At 34.2% G+C, this 17,041-nt stretch overlaps 2 protein-coding genes across 4 annotated transcripts; one reads left to right on the top strand and one right to left on the bottom strand.

Annotated features, from left to right (window-relative positions):
* Nucleotides 1-40: 40 nt before the first annotated feature.
* Nucleotides 41-824, top strand: LOC148167444 (uncharacterized). The gene is made up of 2 exons (XM_088047102.1): nucleotides 41-284; nucleotides 332-824. The coding sequence occupies exons 1-2, from the start codon at nucleotides 215-217 to the stop codon at nucleotides 724-726; spliced, it is 465 nt and encodes a 154-aa protein (XP_087903228.1). The 5' UTR covers nucleotides 41-214; the 3' UTR covers nucleotides 727-824.
* On the bottom strand, nucleotides 803-16,261 carry Oatp74D (Organic anion transporting polypeptide 74D). 3 transcript variants are annotated; one of them, XM_088047099.1, is made up of 9 exons: nucleotides 16,169-16,261; nucleotides 5,048-5,958; nucleotides 4,246-4,386; nucleotides 4,064-4,192; nucleotides 3,603-3,767; nucleotides 3,420-3,545; nucleotides 3,010-3,076; nucleotides 2,418-2,962; nucleotides 803-2,369 (listed from the first exon to the last, which is right to left on the bottom strand). In XM_088047099.1, the coding sequence occupies exons 2-9, from the start codon at nucleotides 5,922-5,924 to the stop codon at nucleotides 2,209-2,211; spliced, it is 2,211 nt and encodes a 736-aa protein (XP_087903225.1). In that variant the 5' UTR covers nucleotides 5,925-5,958; nucleotides 16,169-16,261; the 3' UTR covers nucleotides 803-2,208. The 3 variants fall into 3 exon arrangements, with proteins under 3 accessions (XP_087903225.1, XP_087903224.1, XP_087903226.1); XM_088047098.1 differs by lacking the exon at nucleotides 16,169-16,261 and adding an exon at nucleotides 7,944-8,036; XM_088047100.1 differs by lacking the exon at nucleotides 16,169-16,261 and adding an exon at nucleotides 7,714-7,766.
* Between the last annotated feature and the right edge of the window lie 780 nt (nucleotides 16,262-17,041).

Below are 17,041 nucleotides of genomic sequence, written 5' to 3'. Positions count from 1 at the left end.
GGAAATCCCCGCGACAGTGCTTAAGTAACCGAAAACCAATTGAAGGTCAACGTTTTCATTTATACTAACTACTACAAGATTTTTTTTCTTCATGCAGCATATACTATTAGTTCTAGTCCATTGTAGTGTATATAATAAACAAAAACCTGTTTTCTACCTTGTCTAAATCCTATTTAAGAAGAGCTCCTCGCAGTTCTCTGCCAAAAGTGCAAAGATGAGAGCTGTGATCGTACTCGCCGTGTTCTTCCTCCACTTGGTGACTGCCAACACTTTCTACCCCCGTGGTAAGACCTTCACCCTTTCAACCCCAAGAGTAATTCATTTCTTTTAGAATATTATGTACCTTTGAAACTTGAAAGAATCCCGCGCTCGCCCACTCATCATCACCATCATCATGGTGGCGGTTACGGCGGAGACGTCGGAATTCAAAAAGGATACGGAGGAGGAGGAGGATTCGGTGGTGGCGGAGGCGGCGGCTTTGGAGGCGGTGGCGGTTTTGGAGGTGGCGGCGGCTTCGGAGGTGGTGGGGGACTTGGAGGATATGGCGGCAAAGGCGGATATGGTGGACATCAAGGCGGTTATGGTGGAGGCGGCCTCAGTGGATCGTCTTCTAGTGCGACTGCCAATGCACAATCGTCAAGTTTCGGCGGCGGCGGTTTTGGAGGATCGCAAGCTTCAGCTTCTGCTTCATCTCAGTCTTTTGGCTCGAGTTATGGAAGACGGTAAAATGAAATTGCTCGTCCATGACTTAATATATCAGTATTTAAGTATTTTATTTTATTTATTCTTTTCTTGTCAAAAATAAAGAGACTTAATTTTTTTAATGAATATATTCTGCATAGGTACAATTATGTAAAATCGTTACATTGAAAACTTATCACTGTGTGATTCGTTCATTAATGTTGAACATAATGTATACATATACTACATTTTGAATAAAATTAGGTGAACATGATAGTGACATTTTTCGTTTAAAATTGCACAATTTAACAGTTGTAGTGTATGAATGTGAGCTAATCACAGATTAAAATGCTTGAGCCTTATCAAGAAATATTTCACAACAGAATTGTTATAACAACAGTTTAACACAGTTAAGTATCAACAAAACTGAAACAAGTAAAAGTAACCCTGAAGAAAACAACATAAGTATAAAAATGGCAGTACTAAATATACATAATATTCTGCCAAATATTTTACAAAAAATTTACATGAAGTTTTGTGTTTGTATTTGGGTATAACAAAATTAACAAAAAACGATAATGTGATGTTCAACAAATACGTGTACAAGATTGTCCATTACAATACAAATAGTTAATTAATAAATAAATTAGCTTTCTAGTTACACTATACCCGTATTTTGATCTGTCTCTTAAAGTAATTAAACGCGAAAAAATAGAGACAATGAGTAAAACTTGCAGAAGAGTATTTCGTTTGTAACACAAAACATTTGATCTTTTTTGTAGTGAATTTCGGTAACACAATAAAAACAGTTGTGTAATTAGTCGATCAACAAACACAAAAACTTCAGTTAATACGTAACATAGTAAATATATAAAAAATACAAAAGAAGAAAATACCAAATTACTGACGTATGGCACACAATCAAATTGATAAAAATGTAAGGCAATGTAAAACTATACAAAATTAGAAATATATTAAAAATATGGTAACTACAAACTAATATAAAAAAATATACAACTAAAGTAGTATTTTCACTTGTCCTAGACTGGTAGTAGTATATAACTTGATAGGGTCGAAGAGTATTGAGAATAAGTTTAAATAATTAAAAAAATATTTACAAACCAAGATCGGGAAAATAGACACAGGTAGCAGATATTTTAAGTATCACAGTTTATGAATGCACGGTATAAAATCAGATCTTCAAAAAACCGACAATCCTTAAAAAGCATGCAAAAGTATTTTGAAGTTTTTATTGTAAAATCTGTATAAAACTTTCTAAAAGTCCAAACGTATAAAATTGCTAAAATAAAATCTTGTATCCGTATTTACAGTAGTAAATATAAGTTTTCATCACTATTTACAAAATATTTATAAAAATGTTGAAAGCTGCCGTTACAAAATTTCAGTCGTAAAATTCAAATCACAGAAAAATCGACGGTTTAATATTGCGCATCCAACAACATTAACCCAAGTAGGCTTTTTCCATGATCAAAACTTTTGTGGTGGATCATCCACCTTTAGCGTTTGCTATTGAGGTCTACTGACCGGTTCCGTCAGCGATTTTTTTGTCATCGTGGACAGCTCTTCGTCTAAAGGTACCTGTTCATCTACAAAATTTATACTTCCTGCCTTATACCATACTATCACATCTACGAAAAATGCGCACAGCAAAATAGCCCCCGTTGTTCCTAAAAAGAAATCATTACTTACATAAAAAGGAAGGTTTGAGATAGTACCGTGATAAAACATTCTAAATATATTCGAATCGTATAACCCACAGGCCCCCTTTTCGCCACACGCCATCTTCCAAACTAAACACGCAGAGTCCACAACAGCTCCATAGACTATAGGACAAGGAACATTTCCAAAAAGACCGATCGCGAACTGGATCAGACCTAAAGCCATTGCTTTATCTCTCGGATCCACACATCTTAGAATCAGCAGCATAGATCCCACTTCAGATGTTGAATGGATAAAAACAAATATAGAGAACAATATAATGTACCAGGTGAAATTAGGACACTGGACATCACAGTATCCAATTGTAGCATTTCCGTAGAGAATGCTTTCAGGCATTGTTAATGTAATATTGTCAGCTTCATTTGAAACGCAAAGACAGTCGGAATATTCTACAATTTTCCCTTCTTTCTCTGTGTAGTTTCGGCAACCGGCGTGACAAGGACTTAAATACGTTTTTCCATCTTGACCACAAATAGGCGAGAACTTATCTTCGTTACATTCACACGTTGATTTGTTACAGTTTAAATTAAAAGTCGCAAATCTGAAAAAGATCGGTGAGATCACTTCAATGAGATAACTCTTTCTTACTCGTTCCGAGTTTGAATTCCTGCTAAGTCATCCATTGGACAGCCGATGAACATTAGAATGCCCATTCCTGGAACAGAAAACAGATTAAAGTCTATTATTAAAAATTATCTTTATCCAGTTTCGAAAATTGCAGCAGTTTGCCCGAGCTATGTCTCTGGTTTTTAAAATTCAAAATAGTAAAACTACAATGCAAGAAACAATGTTAGTTGAATAAATCTTCATATGTAAGTAGACATGTGTCGGGCATTTACCTTGTAGTAATCCAATCGATTCTTTTCAAAAATATCATAATTCATATTTAATGATCATCGAGAATAATAACTCGATAAAATTGCGTTGTGTTTTTTGTGGCATCCGAAAAACACAAAGTTCCTCCGACGGGTATTAATTAGTAAAAAAAAAACAATTACCGACGGCATAAATGATTGCCGTGAAAGCAATCCACGCGGCAACGAATCTTGCATTGGGTTTGACTCGTAGAATAAAAACTCCACTAACTATGATTCCTACTCCCATCACTAAAATTCCTCCAACTCCTAAAATGGTAGCATTTCTATTAGTAACAAAGTCAATTTGATTAGAAGGGAGTTAACCTGATATCATATTTGCTGAAGGTGTCGGTAATCGGAACTGAGATTCCAAATATTTAGGTAAGAAAGTGTAAAGTCCTGCAATGGGAAGAATGTGTAAGACACTACTCGCTGTCCTAAACATTAAAATATCATTTTTTAACAGCCGCTTGACCGTCTTTGGGAAATCTGCAACAAGGAAACATCATAAATTTTGTTACTATAAACATACATGTATAATATGACAAAATATTTACAATGGTTGTTTATACGATTGTTGATAAACGTAACACAAGTCTGGCACGTTCCGAGTGGTATCAAATTACCACCGACGACAATAAAAAAAAATCTTACTCTCAAGTTAATATAAATTCATCAGTGTCGCGTTATTTACGAAAAAAATTAACCGCGAACATCGTTCGAAAATTTCACACCTACGTATTGTTAATCAGAAAGATCAATGACCTCAATTTTAAATAAATCACCTCTTATGCTAGGATGTTTTCGTCCAGGTTGATGTATCCTAGGTGTGGGCTTAGCACTTTTCAGTCTTTTGGGGAAGGCAAACATGGCGAACGAGGCTAACATCAGCAAACCAGAAATTAGGACCAAACCTAGAATTTAGATTTTTTTTTTGGGGAAATTCTTTTGATGACGTCACACTTACCCAACCACCACGCTCCGACCCATCTGGGATCGGTTGTATCTATTTTCGGGTCGACAGATAAATCTGCATAAACGCTCGTGCAAAAAGATCCCACAATGAAGCCAAGGGCCGGACCCAAAATTCGCACCCCGATCGTTATCGCTGAAATTGCACTAAAAATTATTTTATGGCTTCTTTAATTTATTCTATCACTGTGTGTTTATTTTCAAGACTAGAATTAGCGATTTTCTTAGAAAAACCAAACAAATTTCGAGTCAACGACCTTGCGTTTGCTTTCTGATATGAAGTTTTTCAGTGAGACTATGATAAAAGTCGTTTATATTTTTGCATTAGCACGGCTGGTGCATTTGTTAAGGTTACGATTAATCAAAATTATCTTTTTCTTGTAAATGTTTACGTATGTGCATTTAAAAATAGTGCTGGAATCGCAGTGATTTTTTCACCAGACTATACGCGTCAACAAAGTCCAATTAAGTAGGTATAGCTCGTAATTATGATCTAAAAAATTGTGATAAACCTTGACATTCATGTATTTTATTCTGTGATATTAGAATTTATTGTTATTAATTGCTGTTTTCGGTTATTAATCGCCGCTGTAAATATTTTTGGTTCAGATGTCCTTTAGATAAATTTGACATTGACATTGAACAATTTAGGTAGTTTAACAATTACACAATAAAATAGGACCTACTCCAAACTTTTACACAATGGTTTTGACGGCCACCATAAATAAACTTAATTGGCAAATGAAAATTTAACTTCAAAAAGGAGTCGACTCGTCTAATTTAAAAAGATCACTCACCAAAATAAAGGGGCGACTCCTTGCTAGCGACGTTATCATCAATGTAAGGTATTCCTAACGTGTAGACTGCAGTTTGCCCCATCCCAACCCCTAATAAACTGATAAAAAATATCGCCAAGACGATTTTGGTGACGGATGGTTGAATTCGATGTTCAGTATCGATTTCTTCTTGACACGTTTGGAGGATGTTGGAAATGCTCTCTGGTGGTATAGCATGTTCGTGCACGGTGTTGTTACTCCAAGAATGAGTATTTACAGGATCCAGATCCAATGAGTTAGGAATTCTGCACACGTTTGGATCTTTCGTGATTCCAGTGAGATCATTGGCGCTAATAAGCTGTCTTCCATAAATAAAATGTGGTAAGGAACAAGTAAACGAAGACACAGCGAACAATACCATCCCCCACGCAATCCACTTGGGTCTATGCCCCTGTCCCCCGTAATAAGTCAAAAGTAACGACGACCCTATTTGACCTATCTCAGTCGCACTCATGATAATTCCCGTAATTTTCGACTGGATTTGAAACAGTTTCTCAATTGTTGTTATCGCACTAACAAAATAAGTGTGATACATGCCCTGTAATACCCAAGCAATACAGAAGACGATAAGAAACGCTTGCTTCGATGCAAACATTTGTAACCATTGAGGTGCAAACGGTCCCAGCCCACATTCTGTATCGCTATCGTTTTTAAAATCACCGTCACTAACATAACACTGCAATGGATATACTTCATTTTGGTTCGTTAACGCCGTTTGTTCCTCAGGAATATCATCGATTCCTAAACGAGTGTTACCGTTCGATGGACCATTATTGTTGCTCTGTTTTTCTTCGTTCCACATTGTGCCGTTTGCTAGATGACTGGTACCGTTCGACATTGCGATTGGGGTTTTCTCGAGTCTACCGTCGTCTCTGAAAGTTTCAAATCGTCAGTAACATATTGTTTCCTATTTGAATAATCTACGACATACAATTAAACAGCAATAGAACAAACAGTACAGTGCTGAAGAACACTGTTTAATATTCAATGCAGGAACATCAACGGTTGCTTCTCCTTCCTTAAATGCAAAATGATGAACCTAATCCAGTGTTACATAATTGTTAGTGTTACTGATAGTAAACAAATGATCAAATTCTAACGCACGAAAAGAGATTCTTTTAGTTTGGAATCCCAAGGGAGCTTAACGTCGTTTTTCTTACAAATATGGGGTCAACTATCAATTGACAAGTCTCAAACACACTAAAAGTGTTTTTAGTCGGTAATGCGACACAAAAGGAATTGTTTAACCAACTTAAACTTAATTATATGAAGACTGTGTTCCTAGAAGTGTAAAATTAAATCAATTAATGTCCCTTTTTATCACAAACGTCGGCCACGAACAATGCAAGAATACTAAAATTTGACCAGAACGCATCATATGTAAAACAAATTTTTCCTTAATTGAAGTGGGTCGTTAAGAAATTAAGATTCGATTAATCTAGGCAGCCGTCGAAGAGAATTATGTAGAGTCCCCTTAACATGAGATGTTGGGCAATTATATATGCCAATTTATAATAGTTTAAATCACTAAAAACTTAATGGTGTAAGTGGATTAAAGGTCAACGGCATCAGTGAAATAAAATTTATGTATATGGGTTAAACGGGGGTATGTGATTGGTACATTAGAAAAAAAGATTATTTGACATGTGCAACGTCGATAGTTAGAATACTAAATATATCAGAGGTGATGCGGTTGTAGAGAATACTAAAATACATGTGCCGATGTGGACATGTTAATAACAGTTTTGGCCCAAGGATAGATCGTGCAGGATTTTCGAAAAATCTCCAAATTGTTCCCAGCTTCCGGTCCCTATCAAAACCGGTACAAAAAAAAACTTCCATGAGTTCGTCGTTCAATAAATAGAATATCAATATTTGTGCCCCCATACTACATATCACGAATTGTTCTCTTGGGTATTAGTAGTATTTAGGACACTTATTTATACGTATTAGAATTTTATTAGTCACAACTAAAATCCAGTCTTTGTTGTGAAGCAAGTATGGCAAAAATATCGATATTTTTCAGAAGGAAAAATTTGGCTAAAATATTGAAATTTTTTTAAAAATTCTGTACGATTTAGCCTTGAGCCAGAACTGGTATTAACATATCTACTTGCCGCATTCCTTTACAGCGGGAGTAAATAAAATGATAAAACCTGACAAGACGGGATGGGTTCGTATTGTCCACAGAGGCGGAGGTTAAATTTGGTCCTGCATCAACAAAACCTGCTAAAGATTTTACTAGGTCATACATAATAACCAAAAGCTCTTTCTTTTCCTTTAATTTCGCAACTTGTTCACCTTGACATCTCAATACCTACACTTTAGTTTTTGATTGGCGTCAAAATTTTACGGTTCATTCTAATCCATTGATTTTTTATTTCATAACAAATGGTGATTGCTCAAAAATCTCCAGGATTTACTTCACACGTGTTTCTTCAAATTGTTACCATTATATGCTTCTTAACAGTTTGAAGAAAAATAAAATAAAATGTCAAATGAACATTCTAAATCTGAAAGTTCACGTTGCGCATATTAATTTAATAGTTGCACGCGTGTTTAATATGCGTATGCAGTGATAGAATTAAAAATTACACAGTTATTTCTCAGATCAATAGCTGCATTACTTGGCAAAACCTTAAACCACTGCAATGCTGAATCGCCGGCACCAACATGAAAACTGTCGGTACTTTTGCCAAAATCGAAGTTGCGACAGTTACCGAGCCGCCGTTGTCCGAAGATCGCGAAAGTGGAAAAACTGTACACATAGAGCGATTCCAGTTTTCTTAATCGGAGAAAGGGGAATGTGGTTTCATTTTCGAATAGAGAGAGAAAGGTGGTAAGACTGTTGTCTCACCTGTTCGCACGTGAAAATCATGACGATGGCTAAGTTGCGCACGTCCGACGACAACTTAAGTCCACAAGTGCGCTGATGGTGTGACGACGAAAGCGAAACGTCACTAGACTAGAGCAGAACAGAACAGTACAGAGGCGTAGTGAAGCAGCACACTTTCTCCGCACTTTATACAGCACTCTCCGCAAGCAGGACTTGCCAAACACTGCGCGGACCGGCATAGAGGCGGCGCAGGACTGATTAGCATAACCGAATATTTGCACAGGGACGGACCAGCTCCGAGACAGTACCTCCCGTCGATCTCCGGATTTGTAAAATAACAGATAAACAGACGGATTTAGATCGAACACGCAATATTGCGATATTGGAATTTCCATGATCGTGTCTTGAGCTCTTCAACAGTCCTCAACACCTCTATTGCGACAAATCAATAGAATTTCGCGCATTTTAACAAGAAACTTTAGTACACGCGCGGATTATCACAATTAACGCTTATTCACGTCAGTCAGGACTTATCTCCGTTGTTTTGCATAAGAATATTAGTGGTGTATACTTAGGACCTGGTTTCAAAAATTGATTAGGATAAAACCCACTAAGCAATATTTACCGAATCAAGCAAAATTATTTTAAGCCTTTATCGTCAATAAATAAAGCCACATTGATCAAAAGTTGTCAACGATATCTTTTATAAAACAAAATATGTCGTAAGAAAATTATCTATAATCGCAGCCACATCTGTTATCAAATGTACACAAATTTAACCTATATATGTATTTTTTATTGACTATAATGTGGTAGATTACTTTCATTTACAAAAATAAAAAAAATTAAACTGGAACTTTTCGGTCTTTTGTGGATAAAACATGAGAATTTTGAAATATTATTGTCACCTTACAAATTGACTTTCACTCTATTAGTTCCACTTTTATTGTTCTCCCATTAAGAAGTTATCACCAAGAATTCGACTTTTTTTGTAAATTTCTCTGGTCTACATTTACGTAATTATAATCGTGAAGTCTGCTAAAACTAGGTAACAATCAACAAAGAAATGCATTCCAATTTTGTATTTAATGCACTGTTGCATAATTCCAATTTTTGGTCCAAAAACAGAAACAGCACGAAATGTAGACACCACAGTTTAAAAACTCGCAATTTTAGGAACGTGGATTATTTTTTGCAAGATCTGGTTAGCAAATATGTGTAAATTACAAAATGAAGAACACGTTAATGACTTGAAATAAATTATAAGATAACTACATATAAAATGAGAATATTTTATTAATGCGGTTGAGGTAATGGACTAACTCCATTCCTCGTGTGGGCTAAAGCCGGTTCTGTGTCCGGGCATCTGACCGAGGAGGATGTAGGTTATCTCTGTATTGTTCTTATTTCTTAGTCGGGTTCAGATTAAACCGAATTAAAACTGTCGTGTTTTTGCGCCTTTGCTTATATCTGTAACGCAACAATTGGGAATATAATTTGTAAGATTGAATACTTCTTACTAATTACTAATTAACAAAGAAATCTTTCTGAAAAAACAAGACTAATTAAGAAGCCTCTTCACAGTAGAAAACAACGACTTTCCAGTGGCGTCTCCAAGGGCCTCTCTTGGGTACTCAAATTTAATAAAATAAGACAGTCTACGATGGTAGAATGCTAATCCAGAATTTTATATTTAAATGAGATGCAAGTTCCGGGCTGCATTTACGCAAAATTTATGTATCATTTTAGTGGAACGATTTTTCATCTTTTCGAATTTATTCGTTACCTCACAACAATTTGACCTAATGATTTGTTGAATTATGGATACTCGCTTATCACATATTCAAATGATCCACCATAACAAGTATGGAACGAAATAATCGACATCAGTGATGACAAAGTCAACAATGGAGAAAGACAAACAATTAAGTACAATTTATTAAACACAATGAAATAATAACTATTAGTGTTAGACAAAGTCGTTCACCATCATATTTTCACTTTCTTCAATATGGTAGATAAAAATCAATAGCTTTCAACTGACATTTAGTAAAAAAATGCTTGAAATACACACTGTTATTTAAATTCAAAATTGTTTTAACATATTTATTGATCTAGTTCTTATGGCGAATAGATAGCACCTGCTGAAATCAAATTCCTTTAGTTTAGAGATATTAAAATCATGGAAACTAGTTCATTTTCATTGCTTCGATGCACCAATAAGTCTGACGATTGTTATCAATGTTGCAATTATTGATCTGATTCTGGTCGACTGTGGTAATGTTTTTCACAAGGAAATTAAAACCTGTGGTGCAAATTTTTTGTAGTATACATTTATTATAATTATAAATTATAATACAGGTGTTCTATGTATTTAAAACAAAAACTTAGCATTTCCGGCGAAACTAGAAGTCAACCTTCGACCAAGCAAAATGTAGATAACACCTTGCTATTTTTGGTATATGTAGTATCTTTCTAAACAATCTTATGTTATTTAATGAGCAGACAGCGAGACCCCCAAACTAGATAAACACCGCATTATAGAAAAATGAGTAAGGTAGGTTAAAATCACTAAGTTCTCCGGCCTTCGACTTTTGCATGGTTGAGTGACAATAAATTCGGCTGAAAATTTCAACGCTCAAAGAGTGTCAAATTTCGGTACAACACATAAATTCAGATTTTACGACCATAACGAAAAGAAATGACAAACAGCTGCAGTTAATTTGATATGCCAACAAAGTAAAATACATTTTAAATGTTTCAGTTATCAACATACACGCATCAACGCTCCAAAATATTAAAATATTTTATACATACAGAATTATGGAAATAAGAAGTCTACCTTTTTTGTTTTCGGTTTAATGGTTTTAAATTCTGAGAATTATTACGAAGCATTATATGCGTCACGTTTAAAAATTAGAAGAACGGAAATGCTGAAGGATTCCGTTCATTAAAATGCAAAGATTAGCTTGGACCAACATGCAGGGGAAACAAAAATTATATTTAATCCATGTTAGATTGGAAACTACAAAGAGAAAATTGGAATTTTTTTAGCAACTGATGTTTTCTCAGTGTCACTGACGTGTCCTTGAATTTTCTTTTACACTGTCTAATAAATTGGCACCTGTCGGACTTTTGGAGGTCAACGAAAACAAACACTTTTGAATTTTCAAAGTAATTGTTGAAAAATATTTCAATAGTTTGGCCAGTTTTCAATACAATTTAGAGTTCCTATACGCAATCGTGTTGGCTCTGGACTTGGGCCTTGACACTAAACTTCATCCTCTTAATAGGTACTGTTAATATTCTAAATGACATTATTGTTCAATAGTTTATTAAGTCTAGACTTGTTATTTATTTTTATACATGCTTAATATCTGTTGCGAGCACGTACCTATCTTGAAACTGAAATTATAAATTTATAAATTGATTAGACTGTGAGTGGTAAAAACTAAGACTGCCCAAACTGCAGATTTATCGATCTCGGCAGAAGGTTAACAACAATAATTGTACAAAAACTGGATCAAACGGATGGGAATGGACTTTCGCTAGATCATTAAACTAGATTAAACTCTATACTTTGCTGTAATAATATGTTTTTTGTGGTCTCTGAAGAATATTGGCGTATTTCCATCAGCTCCGGTTATATACATGTATTGTTATTTTTACTGCTGTTTATTTATGACAAAGAAATTCAAGGACAAGCAACCTGTTCAATTCCCTAATAAGAAAATCTAAAGAATCGAAATTAATGATCATAAAATAATATTTCCTTATAAATTTGATGCGCTTTAGAATCATGAAGCAATTTTTATAAACAATTTAAGGCAGGCAGGACCTTGGCTTAATGATTGTTCACATGATTACAATTGTAAACAATTTTGGCTAAAATCAGTTTAGCGGAAGTACGTTTCCAACAATTTAAACAACTCTGACGTTCTGGTTTTCTTATTGATGATTAATTGCACAATGTTCAAGCTTTACAATAATTAATCATTGCTTGCGACTCTTCCTTTACAATGTACTTTATCTCTTTTCTGTTTAAATTTTGTTACTTCCGGCCTTAATAGGAAGCGATAAAATTGAGTAACTCTTTAAGGTTTAATGTGTGGTTTCAAATATTTACTCTATGCAAAAAAATGTTATTTAAACTTAAAATGAACCAAGCTTTTACCCACACGGCTATAAAGTATTGTTTGTAACCACTAAAACCTCAATTTTAATTAAAATTAATGCAAGAAATACTTTATCAAGATGACTTATTTAATGATACCCTTCTATGTGAAAAATGCGGTTCAGTAACCGCAAAACTTATCTATACACATCTATATAAGCGCATTAGACTATTACACTATTGCGTCAATGCTTTACCTACTAATAGAAATAAATAGTGTACTTTATTGACCATTTATTCATATTTATTGTTGATATTTTGTATGTCTATTACAAAATACGTATGTTAACTTTCTATAATAAGATCAGAATTTTACCAGTCATGACTATATAAAAATTCATTTATTCTGTACTTAATTTTACAGAGGAAAACCAACCCATTCACTCTGTCAAGATGTTTGAATCGCAGATTATAATAGCAAATTGTTATCGATTCTATTTTTGGCAGCGTAAAGTAGTACATCATGGTGCCTTTTACATTTTAAACTTGGGATTTCTTATTTTTTTCTACATAGTGATTTCCTGAGGTGTGACTGTCGTGACAGAACGAAGAAAAATTACAGTGCGTGTAAAAATGTTAAAATAGGGAACTGAAATTTGGAAACTGTATTCTTAATGTGAGACTCGCCAACGGCCATTTCGTGACACATGCAATGCTTAAACTCCGATGTCTACGAAAGATTGGAACTGCATAATAACCTAAGCCAGAAGTATTTTCATAACAAAAATTCCAATTTGTAATAAAATATTAGTCACTTCCACTTTATCACGATAACTAATACAGGATTTATCAAGTTTATCTCGGGACGGGCATCTTATAAAATTTTTCTCTCCTTTTAAAGTTGCTCATAAATTCTATTACGGGTTCAATTCTGACATGGTTCGCTCTTCTTCGGTAACAGCATTCATAATTTCCATGGTTTGATTGCAAAAAATTAAGTCACGGTTGGATAACATCCATCCATATTACAACTAGTTGTTACTTGAGATCTAACAAGAATATCAAAGTAAAAATCAAATGTAATTACAGGACTTGGAAGCAGAACTGAATTGATGTTACGAGTTTCCCACTGCACTTGCTAAGAATTCTTTAATTAAAAAAAATTACTTTAAGTGATTCATAACCAGTAACAGTTACTTATTGTTAACACGACAATCGTGTCAAAGCACAAACATGAATTTTTCCCGATATCAAAACCACGAATATATAATTCACTAGGTACTATACAATTTCTTATGTAACATTATTTTATTAACTGGTAACGCGGTGAATATCATTGATTTTGTCAATGAATTTTGAGAGAAAAATTCAAATAACGTTACACTGTGTACTGTGGTAACACAACGAAAAGTGTGTCACAAATGAGAATATGAAACTAAGAAGTAAAAGTACCGACGTTCTTTAAACTTTATTTATTTGTACCTGGGACTACTTTGAAGTTGGAGATCCCAAAATAACATAACCAAACTGTTGACCTACTACGGGGCCAATCAACTTTCGCTACTATAAATGGAAAGCGTTTATCACAAAAATAAACTATACTTTGTTCGCCTTTTTTCAGTCATAAAAATCTTATCTCTCAGACAATAATTAACCTTCCTGGAAGACTTTTCTCACAAACTGACAGTTGAGAGAAACTTAATTTCAGTGAAAACTTTTCAGTCCAGATCTGAAAAGTCCAAATATGAAAACTGAGAACATTTCTGTTCAGAATCTCGAAAACCAACGCGAAATAATCAAAATTCAATCAGTTCGTCCTGTCAGCAGATCAAAGAACAGATTCCAAATATTTCAAAAATACATCACTTTATCTATACTTAACTTCAAGGTTGTTCTACCTCGATGTCACCTCATTAACAAACAAGAAATGTAAAATCATTTATTAGTTCTATGACATTTTATTTAAAACTGCCAAATTCACCCGAAAAGTGCGTCCTTGGCTTTAACGAAAATAAAATTCAGTCTACATATTTCGCCAAGACCAATTCCACCTGCAATACAAACAACACCGAAATGCTACAAATTATTTAAATATTTTTTACTCAGAAAATATAGATTCTATTTTTAAAATGTGCGTTGTGCATCTGTATCATCTCTGTTTAGACAGAAAATAGTAAGATCTCGCGACTCGAACCTCGTTATTTTTAAAATCGGTACAGTTTTTTTTGTAATATAAATGCCAAGGATACAGCGAAGTCACTTTTGGGTGTAAAAATACTTCACATAATCTCTAATAATAAAAATTTTCGAGAAACGGTGGTACTAAACCAATGATAATTTAGATAGTTTTAATCATAGAGGTAGATAAAAAAATAGGTTAGTAGGTTATACCCTGCATGTACTAATTTAATTATAGTTGATCCTCGTTTTAAAATACCTTCTGAATAAATCAACATCACAAAAGCGCAATTTCTTTGTTGACAAAAGTGCATTACAATTTAAAATTTTTTGAAATTAAATTTCAAATACGGTATCAACATGACATCAATAACAACAGTGGAAAACTTGTGATCATCAATATTTACAGGCTTAAATATTAAAGTGAAATTACATTGATATGCAGTAGTTAATTATTCAAAAGAGAAATAATTTATTCCTCTATCTAGATTAATATGTGTAATGTGGATGGTGAAATAACAAAAAGAAGTTAACGATTGTAAAATGTTTGAATAGATCAGAAAAGGAATGCTGACGTAAAATGGGTTTTCCCAATTGGTTTCTGACAGACTATATTAATTTAGGTCAATGTATACCGTTAAAATAATAATAGAAAAGTAGGTATTAAAGAATAAAATGTGTGCATTCGAATTTCGTGGCGCCCGCGAAAGAAACTACTTAAAAATGATGTTAATTAGAAACTGAAATTATTAGAATTACTTGGATTACATATTGTTATCAATTATCTTCAAAGGTATTTATTACTATAAAGATTGACATTTATTCTCTATTATTTATAAGTATATATAATATAATGGAATGCGAAAAGTAAAAAACTGGTAGTAATCGTAAAAGCAGAAGTTACTAGACCGGTTTCTCTTTTTGTTTTTTTTTTGTAAAGATATATGCATATACAAAATCCAGAAAACGATAACTTATTGGCAAATTTTTTTTGAAACACCTTAAAATATCACCTCATTCTCGTAATTTGACGTAAACTCTTTTTTATAAATTATCTCCACAACAAACACAATTAACTTGATTGCACTGTAAATCTTCTGTCATTATCCCTACTTGCTTTTTTAAATGCAAAAATAAGAGATTAAAACAGAACAATAATAAAAATTAACTTCTGACTGTAAACATACTAATCTGGATATTATACTCGCGATACAAAACAGTTTACAACCCCGTCCGCCATTGCAAGGTTTCACTGTACGATGGTGTTTCCAAAGAGGGAACTTGTCTTGTTTCGTCGATCTTTACAAATAGGTCGCATATTACACATACATGTATCTTGTTGCACACGTGCTAACCCAACATAATACTAGGTACTATCATTAGCATAATGGGTCATCACGTGACCATAGTGACGCAACGAACTAACCTATGAAAATAACAAATAACATCACAGTCCATTTGATTGAACAAAATGAATTGTGTTGTATTAAAATGTCAACTTTCAATTTTCTATTATTGAAATACGTTTAAATTTAACTAATCGCGCAGGTACATTATTTATACGATTTATCGGAAGTTATACCGTATGCATATAAATGATATAGGAAAAGTATAGTTGGGGTCAATTAAAAAAAATGGTTTTATTAGAAGAGTATCTTATATTATATACTCAAGTATGTGACGATTATCTTATTATGCGATATGGTTGGGACTACATAGAGATTAGTCAAACGTTGAATGTCATCAAGTAAACAAAGTTAAAATGTAAATAGTCTGATAGTCGTGTGAAGAAGTGGAGCAAAAATGATGCACGAAAGCAATGGCGGAAAATTGATCAATCAGTTGCGTTGGTCGTACATAAAATAAATAAAGGATGTTTTGTTTACACGTCGTTAGTAGGGGTGAGTGGGGTACCCCACCCAAATAAAATGTATTAAGACAGGTAGATACATACGTTCGTAGAAAAAGACATCTATATCCTTAAAGTTGAACTTGGGGTAATCGTGAAAAGTAGTGTTCCAATATCACTCGATTTTTCCAAGTTACAAACGTGTGCATGTAAAACACATGGCAAAAGTATACAGTATGATGTAAACACGATCACACCACCAGTGCCGAAACAGTCGAAACTCCAACCAGACAGACGACAGACTACTATTCGTTCATTCAATTCAGACATGAGCCAAGTCCCAGTCAGAACAGAAGCGGTCGGATTCCATCGAAACGAAAGCGAAGGGAGAGAGAGTTGTAGTCAGAGAGCGAACGCGACGCGGAATCAAACAATATGTGAGAAATCCTTGGTCTAAGATGGACTAGATCGCGATTGGATTATAAGCAGACTACACAGAAACTCGTCGATTAACTGCTTTACGAATTGTAGATCGATTTTTATCCCTACTGGTTATATAACATTACGATTCTACATTGCCGTAGTATAATACACTACGACCGGCACTAAAGCACGCGCACTTAATTTCTTTTTTTATTCACGCATGTATCCATTTACGGTTTTTCCACGCACGCCCGGAACGTAGATGCTGATAATAATAGGTATATATGTGATCAACGTCACCCGTACCACGCACCCCATCTCGCCCTCTACTTCTAATACTCCCGCTTTGGAATCTACTGTAGTCTTCTACTACTTGTTACTTGTTGCCACATGTGCTAGGCTAAGATCCAATACACGCAAGTCTTATTAAGGACCATCGCTCGATACTTTGTCTACTACTACCGACAGAGCGAGCCACGTGTCCTACATTACTTGCACAAACTAAATCCACTTAATTTAGGCGAAATCATGCCACTTGAAATTAACAAAATATAT

This window comes from Gnatocerus cornutus, chromosome 10, assembly GCF_029298725.1.
Source record: "Gnatocerus cornutus isolate USDA-ARS CGAHR chromosome 10, icGnaCorn1.1, whole genome shotgun sequence".
Taxonomy (NCBI): Eukaryota; Metazoa; Arthropoda; class Insecta; order Coleoptera; family Tenebrionidae; genus Gnatocerus; species Gnatocerus cornutus.
The sequence above is the reverse complement of the archived record's forward strand: the minus strand, read 5'-3'. Positions and strand labels throughout refer to the sequence as shown.

What these genes read in the sequence shown, in the direction of transcription:
- LOC148167444 (XM_088047102.1), top strand. Translation starts at nt 215, where the DNA reads ATGAGAGCTGTGATCGTACTCGCCGTGTTCTTCCTCCACTTGGTGACT. An exon ending in CAACACTTTCTACCCCCGTG is followed by an intron (nt 285 to 331) that starts GTAAGACCTTCA and finishes CATTTCTTTTAG; the next exon opens with AATATTATGTACCTTTGAAA.
- Oatp74D (XM_088047099.1), bottom strand. Translation starts at nt 5,924, where the DNA reads ATGTCGAACGGTACCAGTCATCTAGCAAACGGCACAATGTGGAACGAA. An exon ending in AAAACATCCTAGCATAAGAG is followed by an intron (nt 3,768 to 4,063) that starts GTGATTTATTTA and finishes TCCTTGTTGCAG; the next exon opens with ATTTCCCAAAGACGGTCAAG. An exon ending in GGCAATCATTTATGCCGTCG is followed by an intron (nt 3,077 to 3,419) that starts GTAATTGTTTTT and finishes TTTCTGTTCCAG; the next exon opens with GAATGGGCATTCTAATGTTC.